The 14,426-nt window shown below is 33.8% G+C and overlaps 1 protein-coding gene and 1 long non-coding RNA gene across 6 annotated transcripts; both read left to right on the top strand.

Moving 5' to 3' along the window:
- The first annotated feature begins 3,105 nt into the window (after window positions 1-3,105).
- Window positions 3,106-9,110, top strand: LOC107905496 (filament-like plant protein 4). 5 transcript variants are annotated; one of them, XM_041094053.1, is made up of 7 exons: window positions 3,106-3,480; window positions 4,096-4,129; window positions 4,962-5,072; window positions 5,254-5,473; window positions 5,578-7,993; window positions 8,106-8,163; window positions 8,465-9,110. In XM_041094053.1, exons 3-7 carry the CDS (start codon window positions 4,983-4,985, stop codon window positions 8,894-8,896), a joined length of 3,216 nt encoding a protein of 1,071 aa, XP_040949987.1. In that variant the 5' UTR covers window positions 3,106-3,480; window positions 4,096-4,129; window positions 4,962-4,982; the 3' UTR covers window positions 8,897-9,110. The 5 variants fall into 5 exon arrangements, with proteins under 5 accessions (XP_040949987.1, XP_040949986.1, XP_040949983.1 ...); XM_041094049.1 differs by lacking the exon at window positions 3,106-3,480 and adding an exon at window positions 3,580-3,891; XM_041094048.1 differs by lacking the exon at window positions 3,106-3,480 and adding an exon at window positions 3,580-4,014.
- Window positions 9,111-9,695: 585 nt separating this feature from the next.
- On the top strand, window positions 9,696-11,050 carry LOC107930021 (uncharacterized). The gene is made up of 3 exons (XR_005913989.1): window positions 9,696-9,849; window positions 10,674-10,776; window positions 10,889-11,050. It is a non-coding gene; the product is annotated as an uncharacterized lncRNA (long non-coding RNA).
- Window positions 11,051-14,426: the final 3,376 nt, after the last annotated feature.

Here is a 14,426-nt window from a genome sequence, read left to right as displayed (position 1 = left end):
TGTATTAATCAAATAAGTTAAATATTCAGAACAGTGCAAAATCCAATGATTAGATGCAAGTATTTACTTGAACTCGATTTGATTAAATTATACTTTTGTATTTTTGTTAAGATATTATTACGAGATATATATTATCTTTTAAGAATATCTAATATTAAAAAAAATGCATTCGTTTTAACAATAATGCATCATTACATAGTCATTGTCTAATACAATCTAGTGGATTAGTTCACTAAATATTACTGTACACTCCATCTTATCCCTCTCACCAACTATTACTTAGTGTTATGCAGGGTATGCTTCAATCTTTCTTTCTACTTACCCCATTTCGCTTATTTATAATACCTTTTTCTTATTATTTTAAAGTATAAAAACTAAAAAATTTAAAATTTCCGAAAATAATAGAAAAGGAAAAGGTAGCCCCTAGCTACGCCCCGGAGAGTACTTCATCGCAAGGAAGCCTTGATAAGTTAATAGCATGCTGAACACATTAAACCATTTATTGAAGCAGCACATGGAATAATATATAGTTTTTTTGTTGTTACAATAATGGAAGTCGAGAAAGCCAAAGGATATTAAATATGTGACGACTTCCATCATTTCTAGCTACCCTTTAATTTGGAGTCAGCTAGAATAATAATAAAAAAGGCCCCATTGCGTATGTAGAGACTGACATATTACCATTTACCTTGAAACAAAGCTTTGCTTTTATTTAAAGTTATGGTTAATACAATTTGGCAATAGGAAAAAGTTGGTACGTAATTTTCTCATGAATAGAATTTTGAACGTACATCCAAACATAAAAGAAAGAAAAAAACATGCATGTGACTTCAAGAGCCCTAAGCTTTGCTTTTGATTAAATTTGGTGACGTTAAATATGGTATTTGTGAGTGAGAAATAAGGAGCGAAAGAAGAAAGGAAAGCCCCACCTCATGTCCCTAGTTCCCAGTTGTTGGATACGGTTTTTTACGTTTACAAGTCAAGGGAGTTTATGGCAGGGCTAACCAGGTCCACCTCTTCCTTTTTTGTCCCTTTTATCTTTTAATCTCCCACCTCTTTTTCTTTCTTCATCAACGTAGCTTTTTTTCCCCCTTAGGGTAAAACCTCATCATTCATTACCAATTTAATCTTCGTTCCCAATTTATAGTCATGACAAACAAGAGTTTTATTTTTTCCAATATTGAAATTCTTAACTTAATTATTTTTATAATTAATTTTTTAATCCAACATATATTGTTATATCCCTACAACTCTCAGACACGTAGCACCCTGAGAAACTATTTGAGAGGCATTTGTGGATGGCTCTTCGCCTCGCACCGCCCAACTGGTCACAATAACGTGGCCAACCACCCGCACGCCTCATCCCCATAAGACCACCCACTTTTTAGTGGGAACGCACTCACCATCAAGAGAGGACCATTGAGGCATGACAATCTCATACTACCTCAACAAAAGGAATGTTAAAGCAATACCACGCTTAATGACAATCGGCTTGCCACTTGGCCGACCACATCGGCAAGCCACCACCCGTATTATCGGTGACATGACACTACTAGACACGGGGCCTTCCCCCTATAAGTAGCTTGAGGAACGATGAAGAAGGGATCTTTTTTCTCGTCTAGCAACCTTAAGCCTTTATCCTCAGCACTCCATCTCCCTTACCTCTCCAACTACCTTTGCCTTACTCTCTTACTCTAACTTTCCGCCAACCTAGGTGAATCGACCTCCTTGTCGCAACCACCTTCTCCTACTTCCTCCATTGTTGAACACTTGTATCAACTCATATAAAAACTTAATTATAGTCGTAAATTTTCTTATATTAGTTATCCATTAGCGTAGTTATCTTGTAGGTGAAAGTATAAGTAAATAATGGGGAGTAAATCATTTACACTAGTGTAAATTTTAAGTGATTTTACATTATTTCGTATTTTTTTGTACCATTAATATTTTAACAATTTAATTATCATATTTGATGCTCCATTCACATAGATTATGCATGTCAAGTTTGACATAGATTCAAATTCTATATCTATTCGTTTTATGTAAAAAAAAAACTTTCATTTGTTAAATATATATATTAATATAGACAATATTTTATATTGATATAATAAATATATCTGATCGATTAAAAAAATTACATGCATACCAAGTACAAATATCTTAATAAATTCAATTGTTGAATCGTTAAAATATTTTTTGTATAAAAAGTAATAAAAAAGATATAAATCCACTTAACTTTTAAACCAAACCAATGTAAGTGGATACCTCCCTTTAAATTAAAATTAAACCCAAATAAATACAATTAAAAAAAAAGTCAAGGCCTACCTGAGAAATTTCTAATTCTAGGAGAAAAATGGATGGAGAAACACAACCGCCACCGATACAAGCCTCTTGTCACGGGCTCTAGCTAAATTGGTGCGTTGTAATCGCCCGCAACAATTGTGATCATCCAGGAAATTCATAAAGCCGATAATACGTTAAACCTGTTGACATTAGACGTCGACAAAAGGAGTTGGCTTGGAGTTGAAAAATGGAGTCACCACGGGGTCTATATTTCTAGGCAAAGTTAACCCACATTGATAGTGTACCCCTACCAAAGATTAGGGGTCAGCATTTAATCAAGCCTATATCCCAAACTAACAATAATTCACATAGTGTATGACAAACAAGCACCCATAATTTATTTATATAATATATTTGTTATATGGGCTAATTTGTGTATGATGAAATCAAATAGCAACACTAAATTACGTGTTCCAAGCGCAGACAAAGCGAAATATTAGAGGTGATGCATGAGAGCAGATGCAGCGGCGGAGCATGGTAACAGACCCGTATAGAATTAAGCCTTATGAGCTGTAGTGACGGTGGTCCATAATAACACATACAAAACACAAAAACACAAAAACATTACTTTCCAAACATCGCATACAGCAAAGCTGTTGCTTCTACCAAAAGAATACAGACTCCTTTGTCATTATTTATTTTCCGTATGGGTAACTTGGTCTAATCACTTTTTAACTTTTTTGGTCCCAAATTATCACAACCATAATCTAAAAGATATTTATCATGATTATAATTAGATTTAAATTAACATAAAATGGGTTTGAAAATCCCGGTGATTTCAATCCCACCAAAATTTCCTTTCTTGACATTTAAATTATATAACGGAGTAGACGAAAATGTGATTGGTTTTGAAACTTCAGCAAAAAGCGACACCTAAATCCAGAATAATTTCCACCTTACCCAACTCCACCACCACAGCACCTGCGCTCCGCCTCCTCCTCCTTTGCATCGATTGTCATTGCCATTTGCCACCATTTCTTTCTCTTTCTCCTAACGTCAACATTTAGAATGACACAAAACAACAAAATAGAAAGAAACAATAAATACATTAATTTGGATCTTAAAAATCTTTAAACTGCAAAACAACTCTTTCTGCATTTTCAATCTTCCTATAGTAGAAAGCTAATTTTTCTCGAGGTAACTCAATTTTATGTAACAATGCGAGTTATAAGTTTGTTGTCTTATTTTTTCACTTGTTTGATTCATTTCTTTCGGTTTAACGATGAATGCTGGTGGTGAAACAGAGTAGAATTGCGTAAATGGAAATTTGACTCTTTTTTTTTTTAATTTCTGCTTTTGTAATTTGGTTTTTTGATTGGAAGACAGTTGTCGGTTTTATGCAGAGTAAAATGTTTCCTTTGAGATTTTTTTTTTGAATTATCTTTTTTGTCGGTGAAGTTTCCTGTTTTCGGATTTCTTCCATTTCAAGCCTTTTATATTCTGTTCCTCTTCTATTTTTATTTGCTAATTTAAGTTCATTTCTCGGTTCAATTCCAAACTTCTCTTCTCTCTTTTTCTCAGCTTCAATCCTTTATCTAAATACCTTGAGTAAATTCCCTTGCCTGTCGATATCTATTTTGTTTAAGTGATATAAAATGACGTTTTGGTTCTAAGATCTTTAGCTCTTTGAATAAATCTTTTGCATTCGAAATGTAGCTATGGATGAACTTGGTTGGTTTGAAAATGCTTTTCTCATCTGATTCATTCGCAACACTTGAAACACTGACGATCTTACTTGTTTCACTGTTTCAGCCCAAAGCATTGGATATATATTTTTATATATAAGGTACCGCATGCCTGACTCCATTTGTTTGTTCTATCACTTTTCTTCTTCTTCTTTTCTTCTTTTTAAGTTCCGAATCACTGCAAACTCCCACTTGCTGTTTTTCGTTAGTAGTACAGCCTGCTTCGAAAGTTTTCCCCTGACGTTACGTTCTGTTTGGTGGCTGAGAAAATGTAGGAGGAAAGAGAAATAGGCTTTTGATTTCTGACAGCTTTGTTAATATCATTTCATCAAAGTGAATTCTAATTCACTACCTAAACCAGAAAAATAAATTAAATGCGAATAGAGACGAAAATGAGAGTTTTGTTCTCTGGATTTCATGGTAACAATAACGCATATAGACAATTATTTCTGTTTCATATCTCAACAGCGTTCCAATTCTTAATTGTTATTATTTTTTCCTTTGTGAATTTGGAATTTCTGTGGGAGGATTGCTTCAAAGTCCTTAAAGGCATTTGGTTTAGTTGAACTCTGCGTGTATTTTCCAGGTTGAATATGTGAGGCAATTAGCTGTCACCCGACATTGTTTCTATTTACTGTCTTTGAATGTACCTTCAAAGATATTGAATTTGGTTTGAAAATTGTTTCCATTTCAATTTTTAAAAAGAAGCATGTTGGAACCTAACTGAGAGTACTACCCCTAACGTGACCTAAATCAGGCGGCTGCAATGTGTATGCTTCTGTCATATGCTATGGTTTTTGGGTGGGAGAAAGGCTGGGATGTCTACTTTTCAGCCATAAACGTTTAACTTGATATTAAGATATAATTGTTTCAATTAGCTTCTTTGCATTCTATATTTTTGTCTGAGCTAATTAAATGATCATCTTCCCTCAGTCTATAAACCCGATTTAAGTAATGGATCGCCGTTGGCCTTGGAAGAAAAAATCATCTGATAAAGCTGCTGCTGCCGTCACTTTAACTTCAGCTGCATCTCAAGGCGATCAGGTACATTTTATATTTTACTTAAACTAAAACACATCAACGTGGTTGTTTGGAGAAATTTATGGGTTTTTAATTCATAGTACATTATCAAAGTTGGAGCAGAGATATGGATCTGCTTATCATCTGAACTGTCGAGCTATTTTATCTGATATCAATTTTTGTGGTAATATTTTTTGCTTGACAGGATACCTTAAAAAAGCCCAAGTATGTTCAAATATCCGTAGAATCATATTCCCACCTTACTGGCTTGGAGAATCAAGTGAAAACATACGAGGAACAAGTTCAGAGGTTGGAGGATGAGATTAACGACTTGAATGAAAAGCTCTCTGCAGCAAACTCGGAGATTACTTCCAAGGAAGACCTGGTGAAACAGCACACTAAAGTTGCAGAAGAAGCCGTCTCAGGTTAGTCGATGCTCAAACCTTTTAAATCTAATGTAAGACTACAGTGCTTCCAACTAATCTTGTCCTGAATTATCCCTCAACATGTGGTGCTGGTTTTGATGTAGGTTGGGAAAAGGCTGAAGCAGAGGCCTTGGCATTGAAAAATCATCTGGAATCTGTTACCCTTTTGAAGCTCACTGCTGAAGAGAAGGCATCACATTTAGATGACGCTCTTAAAGAGTGCATGCGGCAGATCCGAAATCTGAAGGAAGAACACGATCATAAGTTGCAAGATGTGGTAGCTACCAAAAACAAGCAATGCGAGAAGATTAAGCTTGAGCTTGAAGCGAAGGTAGCTATTTTAGAACAAGAGCTCCTCAAGTCTGAAGCTGAGAATGCTGCGGTGTCAGGGTCTTTGCAAGAACGTTCTAACATGGTGATCAAGATTAGTGAAGAAAAATCACAAGCTGAGGCTGAGATTGAGCGTTTTAAGGGGAACATTGAATCGTGCGAAAGGGAAATAAATTCGCTCAAGTATGAGATTCATGTGCTTTCCAAAGAGGTAGAAATTCGTAATGAAGAAAAGAATATGAGCATGAGGTCTGCTGAAGCTGCTAACAAGCAGCATATGGAGGGTGTCAAAAAGATTGCAAAGCTAGAAGCAGAGTGCCAAAGACTGCGCGGTCTTGTGCGGAAAAAGTTGCCTGGCCCTGCTGCACTTGCCCAAATGAAGTTAGAGGTTGAGAGTTTAGGACGGGATTATGGGGATAGTCGATTCAAGAGGTCTCCTGTCCGGCCTTCTTCTCCACACCTGTCCACCATCAGCGACTTCTCCATTGACAGTGCACAGAAATCTCATAAAGAGCAGGACTTTTTCAGAGAACGTTTATTGGCAATGGAAGAAGAAACAAAGATGCTGAAAGAAGCTTTGGCAATACGTAACAGTGAACTACTGGCTTCGAGGAACCTGTGTGCAAAGACATCCAGCAAGCTCCAAACTTTAGAAGCACAACTTGCCATCAGCAACCAACAAAGAAACCCTTCAAAAACAATTGTTCAGATTCCTACAGAAGTTTACTCCAGCCAAATTGCTAGCAATCCACCGAGTATGACTTCTGTGTCTGAAGATGGAAATGATGATGATAGAAGCTGTACCGAGTCATGGGCTACAGCTTTGATCTCTGAGCTCTCACATTTCAAGAAAGAAAATAGCACTGAAAAGTCGAGCAAATCTGAAAATGTTAAGCACCTGGACCTCATGGATGATTTTATTGAGATGGAGAAGTTGGCGTGTTCGTCAAATGATTCAACTGCAAATGGTGCAATCATTGTTTCAGGTTGTAACAAAGATAAGATATCTGAAACTGTTAATGGTGATGCTTCAGGAGAGATTTCTTGCAGGGAACTCCAGTCTGAAAAGCAGCATGATCTATCACCACCAGCAGATCATGTATCAGATGCAGACAAATTGCCTGTTATGAAGCTTCGAGCACGGCTCTTTATGGTGCTTCAATCAATGTCTAAGGATGCTGATATGCAAAAAATTCTGGAGGACATCAAGCATGCTGCACAGGATGCACGTGACACCCTGGACGAGCGCTCTGTCAATGGTGTCTCTGAAGTGAATGGCTTTGATGGCACAAGCAACGAGCATGCCTTTTCTGGAGATGGTAACTTAACTGGAGAGAAAACAATTGCTATGCCCCCAGGTGATAAGGTGAAATCTGCAACCGCGCAAATTATAAGTCCAGAATTAGCTGCTGCAATTTCTCATATTCATAACTTCGTACTGTCCCTCAGAAAAGAAGCAAGGGCTGTTGATGACATATCTTTTGATGGCAATGGATTAAGCCACAAAATTGATGAGTTCTTTGTCACCCGCAATAAGGTCTTAAGCAGCAATGCAAGTTTGGATGATTTAATTTTTGATCTTTCTACTGTTTTAGCCAAAGCCGGAGAACTAAGATTCAGTGTGCTTGGCTACAAGGGTAATGAAGTGGAAATTAATAGTCCTCATTGCATAGATAAGGTTGCTTTACCAGAGAATAAGGTAACTCAAGATGATTCATCTGGCGCGATATATCAAAATGGCAGTGCCATCATTTCAAATCCAGCTTCCAATCCTGAGGTTCCTGATGATGGAAACCTGGTCTCAGAATATGAATCAAAACAAACGAGCAAATTCTCTTCTGAAGAGTTCAAAGAATTAAAGTTGGAAAACGAAAACATGGCAAGGGATCTTTCTCAATGCACTGAAAATCTGGAGATGACCAAGTCTCAGTTACACGAAACCGAGCAGCTTCTAGCAGAAGCTAAATCTCAATTGGCTTATGCTCAAAGGTCAAACAGCTTGGCTGAGACACAGCTCAAGTGCATGACAGAATCTTATAGATCACTTGAAACACGTGCTGAAGAGTTAGAGACCGAGGTGAACCGTCTCCAGGTAAAAATAGAAGCTCTTGAAAATGATCTTCAAGATGAAAAGAGAAGTCATCAAGATGCTTTTGCCCGATGTAAGGAACTAGAAGAGCAATTGCAAAGGTAAGCATTGAATTCTCTTGGTTTTATTTGTTCATCGCATTGAATTCTCTTTTATATGCCAGTTTATTAACACAAAATTCTCTCTAACGTAATTGTTTTCCATTGCTTTTAGGAATGAGACCTGTTCTGTATGTTCTTCAGCAGCCAAGAATGACCTCAAGAACAAGCAGGTAAGGCTATATTTCATCATGTGTTCTTAAAACCTGTCTTTCCGGACCACTTTGAAATATAATTTTACGGTTAACAAATACCAAATACTGGTGCATCAAGGACCAGCAGAATACTTTTGTGTTGTCCCTAGCAGAGGTGGTGTTATTGAAACTTTTTTTATTTTTGCTCCTTTGAAGTTGTAATTTTCATCCACAGTTGCTCTTTCATGGTTTTTGCTGCCCGTAGTCTGTTGATAGGATTTGTCAAATATGACAGACGAACTTAACATCGTTTAACTAAAATCGTTTATCTCGATGGCAGGAGAAAGAATTAGCAGAGAAACTAGCGGAATGTCAAGAAACCATATTCCTTCTTGGCAAGCAATTAAAAGCTTTCCGTCCTCAGACAGATATAATGGGATCACCCTTCAACGAGAGGAGCCAAAAGGGTGACGATGAACCCACTACCAGTGGCATCAACTTGCAGGATTTATATCAGGCAAAGATGGACAGTATCGCTGCTGCTGCTGCTTCTGGCATTGGAAGCAGAGGTGGTGCGGAGTCTCCCATGGAGTCAGTTAACACACCAAGCAGCCCATATGATAGTGAAGCAAACTCTTTGAGAACACCCATCAAATCAAAACACAGGTCTACAACATCAATGTCTTCATCTTCTTCTTCTACCCCAACTCCAGATAAACATTCACGAGGCTTTAGCAGATTCTTTTCCTCCAAAGGGAAGAATGATAATTAAATCCCGCAAATGGAAGTTGTTGATTGTGGAGGTCACTTGCTAATAATTTCAAGTGCTGAAATCGTTTCTTAGGTTGATGTCTAAGTAATTTGTAACTAATGAGTAATGACCGTATATGCTATCCATATCTGTTTTCTCTTCTCTTTTTTCTCCTCCTCCCTGGAGTTTCCCTATGTAATCGACATATAAATATAGTTCTAAGGTGTTCATTAAACGATTCTATTTATTTAATACTCAGTTTAATCATTTCAAGAAACAAAAGAACAGAGAAAATAAGTGTGTATATATATATTCTCTCAATTTCCATTACTAACTTAATGTTGAAAAAGGTTGGGTCATAGCATGTAATATAACAATCGATTTAAACATATAAATAATTTAAAATAAATAGTATGTTTGAGAGGGACTATAATATATTTATAAAAGATTAGATTTTAAGGGCTCTACTAGGCTCCGCGTTTGATGTATTACTGTTTCTTTGAGCCCTATTTGTAAGTAGAATATACAGTCTGTAGTTTAGGGATGAAGCAATTCAATAATTGATGGATTGCAAGTTTCAATACAGATTTTGGTCCCCTTCTGACCTCTTGGCCTCTCACTGCATTTATTATAATAGCCCTCATTTATTAAATTTTATATTATTAAAACATTTGAAACAATAGAATTTTAATTTAAGGATCTGTTTGATTGGTGTATTTCATTTTCTGGAAAACATTTTCCCTTTTTTTACGGTGTTTGATTGACCAAAGGAATTGATTTTCCGGAAAAGTAACTTCAACACACGGGAAAATCAAGCCCTTCTTTGCGTAAAATGTCTTACAGATTTTTTTTCCGTAAGACATTTTCCGGAAAACAAAGCTTCAACCTCTCATTTCCTCCTCATTTCCTCTCCGTCCATCAACGTCAGCCTCTCCTCCTCATCGGTGTGCTTCTTCTTCTTGGGTTATCAACAGGTTCTGTTCTCCTTTTCTCTGTGTATTATTTTTGTTGATCGTGATTTTTTTTGGGTGTGCCTTTCCTCCTTTTCTCTGCTGTTTTTCCTCCTCTACTTTCTTGATCTATTTTTTTTGTTTCTTTGATTGAGTTTTTATTTCAGTTATTTTCTAATTTCAGTTTTGATTGTTAAGGGTTTCTGCAAATGGGTAGTTTTCTGCAAATGTTTTCTGCAAATCAATTTCTGGGTTAACTGGAAAATGGGTAATTTGGATACTTTAGCACCCCATCATGCATGCGTATGCTATATAGCTTCTGCAATGTTTGCTAAATTTCATCTGTAAGTTCTCTTGACCTCCAACTTGGTCGATTTAAGGAAGGAGAAAAGTATGAATATTTTGGCTGATCATCAATATCTCATTTACATTCTTATAAAAAAGAATACATTTTTTAACTAGAAGAATATTAGTCTTATTTTATCATACATTATAGATGGTCAAAAGTCAGCAACTGCATTTGTTCTGCATTTGTAGCTTTCAATCAACTTGGAAGCTTAAATGAGTGCCGAAACTTGTTCTGCATTTGTAGCTTTTAAAGGTGCTTTAGTTGGATGGTCATGATTATCATATTGTTGCAATTTATTGTCTTGTTTTATTAGTTAATAGGAGTAAATGTAAAATGTTCATTGGCTTTTAAAATGTTGGAATTCTTTGAATTACTTGAAATGCTTAATGATGTAAACTTGAAGTGCTTTTTTTTTTGATAAAGATGGTTACTGATATTATTGGATTCTTATCAATCTGGTTTTCTTTACTAAAGAACCTTGATTTGTGTTCAATGATAGTGGGCTGATGTTGCTGGCTTTGGATGCTAGCCAGATTCCTGCTTATTTCATACCTGCTTTGGGACCTGTTCCCAAGTGGTGTTCTTCGCTGGAATCTCTTACGGTGTGTTTTAACTTGTATCCTAATCAATTTTTGTTTTATCCTTTTATTGGATGTACTATGTTGGGATATGCAGATGTGGTGCACTAGTGTTTACTTTGTATATATTTTACAGGAAGAGCTTGAGGAGGGTGGACAAACAAGCATATATGACAACTATAAATTTTTAACAAAAGAGGATCTTGAGAAGTTGAATTTGACAAATCTAATTGGGACCAATCTTCTGCGAGCCTACATGCACGGGTTCTTTATTGACTTTCGTTTGTACAAAAGACAAGACTGCTATTCTTTTTATTATTTCTTGTTAAGGATATCATGCAGCTTAAAAACTCCGGATAATTGCATTGTGTCACCTGCTGGAAATTTGTCTGGTTGGGTGTGTGAAACACGAAATATCTAGAAGTAAATAAAAGTTGAGATGCAGAAACAAAAAAATGAGTTCAGAGTTGCTAGATTAAATTCAGAAAGAGAGTTATGTAATTTTTCTATTTTCTGATCAGATAGTGCTTTCAATGCTCAATGTGGTTCTTTTGTACATCTTCACTATTTTGCTGTTTAATATTCATATTTTTACATATATTTCAATATTCTTACTAGTACTCATTGTGGATAATATTTTTTCAATTTATAACAATCAATATTGTAGCTTATTATTGAGTATTATTATAAATAAATTATTGCAATATATGTAAAAACAATTTTAAAATATAAAAATTTATTAATATATATTAATATATGTAAAAAACAAATTTTCCGGAAAATATTTTCAGGAAATCTGTCAAACAGCAGAAAATATTTTACACTGATTCAATCAAACACCAGAAAATATTTTCCAGTAAGTCATTTTACAGAAAAGTAAAACATTTTCCAGAAATCATTTTACGGAAAACATTTTACTGCCAATCAAACATACCCTAAAACTTTTAATTTGACAAATTAAGTCTTCAACCAAATAGGTTTACTATTTATTTTATATATGAAATTGAATATTTATCATTGAGAAAATTAAAATTTTACTAACAATGTATGATACTTTTTTATATAAAGTACAGATAGTGATGCAAATTAATGTTATAAAAAAATATAATTAAATATATAAATAATTGGTGAACTATTAAACATTCAAATTTCAATTTAAAAAAATTACCCCTTAAATTAGAAAAGTTAAAAGAAACAAACATTATACCAAAACCTTTTAGTTTGATATTATTTGTATCTTAAAAATGATAATGTTATTAAAGGCAAAAAAAATATCATTTATATTAATATTTTTTTATAAAATTTTAAATTTATATATAATTAGTCAATCGAGTTTAACTTAGTTGACATCGATATTATTGCCAGTGCAGAAGAACGTGAATTTGAGTGCGTTGAAGCGCATTATCTACCTATTTAAGGGTTGGGAAGGGCTATGAGTAATGTTAGGCATTGTATCAAAAAATATAATTTGAGATTTTATTATAGTAGGATTTCATAAGTCAGCGATTATGGTTAAAAAAGAGAAATGAGAAGACTAACCGTTTGATCAAACCACGTCAGAAACTAAGAAATTGTGTTGGTGACTTAGAACTTATTAAATCAGATAATGAATACATTACTTTTCGCTGAGAATCAATTTCTCTCCTTTAATGCTAAAATCGGTTGAATTGATTAAAAGGTATACTTACATTTTCCAATTTAAATCCTACGATACAATCAACAATTGATATTTCTTTTTTTTTTTCATTTTTATTTTAACTATTGATTTAATATGATCTAATGGGATCTCATTGTAACGATATCTTTAAATAGATTAAAAAAATGAAAATATTTCCAATATATGCAGCAGAACTGATACAAGAAGGCCCAAAGGTGCTTTTCTTTGCTCTATTATTAACAGTAAAAGAGAGGCCTTTGGGCATGGGCAACTTGCCTTGAGAGTTCAGAAAGGGGAAATATATATTTTGATACCTGAATTTAGTTTTAAGGTTTAATTTGGTATTTAAAGTTTCATTTGTCCAATTAGGTATTTAAATTTGGTCTTATGGTTTCATAGTTCAAATTGATTCAAATAAATAAATACCAATTTAGACCAAAAAGTTCAGTTCATTTACCAATTTGAATTAAAAAGCCAGATTCAGGTATCTAATTGGACAAAAAGACATTGGGTACCAAGTTTAACCCTGAAATTAAGTTCTAATACCAAAATAAATATTTTCATTTAAAGAAAATAGCATGCATGCAAGCAACAAGTATTCAACTTGTTTTGATTTTTAGTTGCTTTCATTACATTAGTGAATAAATAACATTATATCTGGTAACAGGATATTATATCTAAATACTAATAAATTTATTTAAAGGTAAACTATATTAGTAGCCATTCAATTATTATTATCTTTTTTTTGTCATCCAATTATAAAAAGTTACAAAATAGTCACCCAATTATTTAATTTTGTCTTTTTCGGTCACCAGCTAACTAACGATGGCATCTTTCAAATTGGCATAATAGCAACTTTAACCTTCAACATTATAAATTATGTCAATTTAATATTGATTCCAAAAATTCAACCCACAATATTTACACATTATGTAATTTGGTCTTTTTTTTGTAGTTTCGCTTTTATTTGTGACGTTGAGGATTAATTTTTTAAAAAATAAAAAAAGATGAAAATTATTATCTTAAATTTTTTAATGTTTTCATTTTTATATATTTTCAATCAAATTTAGCTAATTTTTTTTTTGTGAAAGTATCACAAAGAAAAGTAAAATTGCAAAAAAGACCGAATTACACAATGTAAATGTTGAGGGTTAGATTTATTAGAATCAATACTAAATTGATAAAATGTATAATTGTTGAGAGTTAAAGTTGCTATTATGTTAATTTTAAAAATTGTCATTGATAGCCAACTGGTGACCAAAAAAGACAATTAAATATTTGAGTGACCATTTTGTAACTTTTCATAGTTGGGTGACCAAAGAAGAAATTACTAATAGTTGGGTGACTACTACTGTAATTTACCCTTTGTTAAACATAATTAAATATTAATTATAATTAAAATTATTAATTTCTATATTGAGCTTAGAATTATTAGTATTTATTTATAATAATTGCAATTAATATTATTTAATTATATTTAAATAAAACTATTAATATTTATTTATAAGTTCACTATTTTTTTTATTTTACTCATTGATAAAGAATTATGTATTAAGTTTTACATGTAATACTCATCGTACTTGTTTGTTATTAATAGTAGTATTTATATACAACTCAATACCAACGTATGTAACTACCTCAACAGACTACAACTGTTATCAACTGACCTGAACTTCTTAACCAACTATTAACTGAAACACTACTCTAACATTTACTCTGACATTCCCCTGGTTTTATATGAAGAAATAATAAAACAAAAAACAAAAACTTAGACTGAACAAACATCTTCATCAACAGTACTGGAGAAAACACGCAAATATCTTCGAAATACAGTAAACTGTGTTGGTGGAAGTGGTTTTGTTAGAACGTCAGCAACCTGCTTTGACGATGGCATAAAGTTGACCTGTAGGACGCCATCAAGTACCTTCTCTCATACAAAATGGTGATCAATCTCCACATGCTTCATTCTGGCATGATGTAGAAGTATTGTCACACTCACACCAGACCACTGGTGTCT

This window comes from Gossypium hirsutum, chromosome D05 (genome assembly GCF_007990345.1).
Source record: "Gossypium hirsutum isolate 1008001.06 chromosome D05, Gossypium_hirsutum_v2.1, whole genome shotgun sequence".
NCBI classification, from domain to species: Eukaryota; Viridiplantae; Streptophyta; class Magnoliopsida; order Malvales; family Malvaceae; genus Gossypium; species Gossypium hirsutum.
The sequence above is the reverse complement of the archived record's forward strand: the minus strand, read 5'-3'. Positions and strand labels throughout refer to the sequence as shown.

Bases quoted from the DNA above. Each gene is read 5' to 3' on its own strand.
- LOC107905496 (XM_041094053.1), top strand. From the start codon at position 4,983: ATGGATCGCCGTTGGCCTTGGAAGAAAAAATCATCTGATAAAGCTGCT. The intron at 5,474-5,577 runs GTTAGTCGATGC...GTTTTGATGTAG, and splicing joins TGCAGAAGAAGCCGTCTCAG to GTTGGGAAAAGGCTGAAGCA. The intron at 7,994-8,105 runs GTAAGCATTGAA...CATTGCTTTTAG, and splicing joins CTAGAAGAGCAATTGCAAAG to GAATGAGACCTGTTCTGTAT.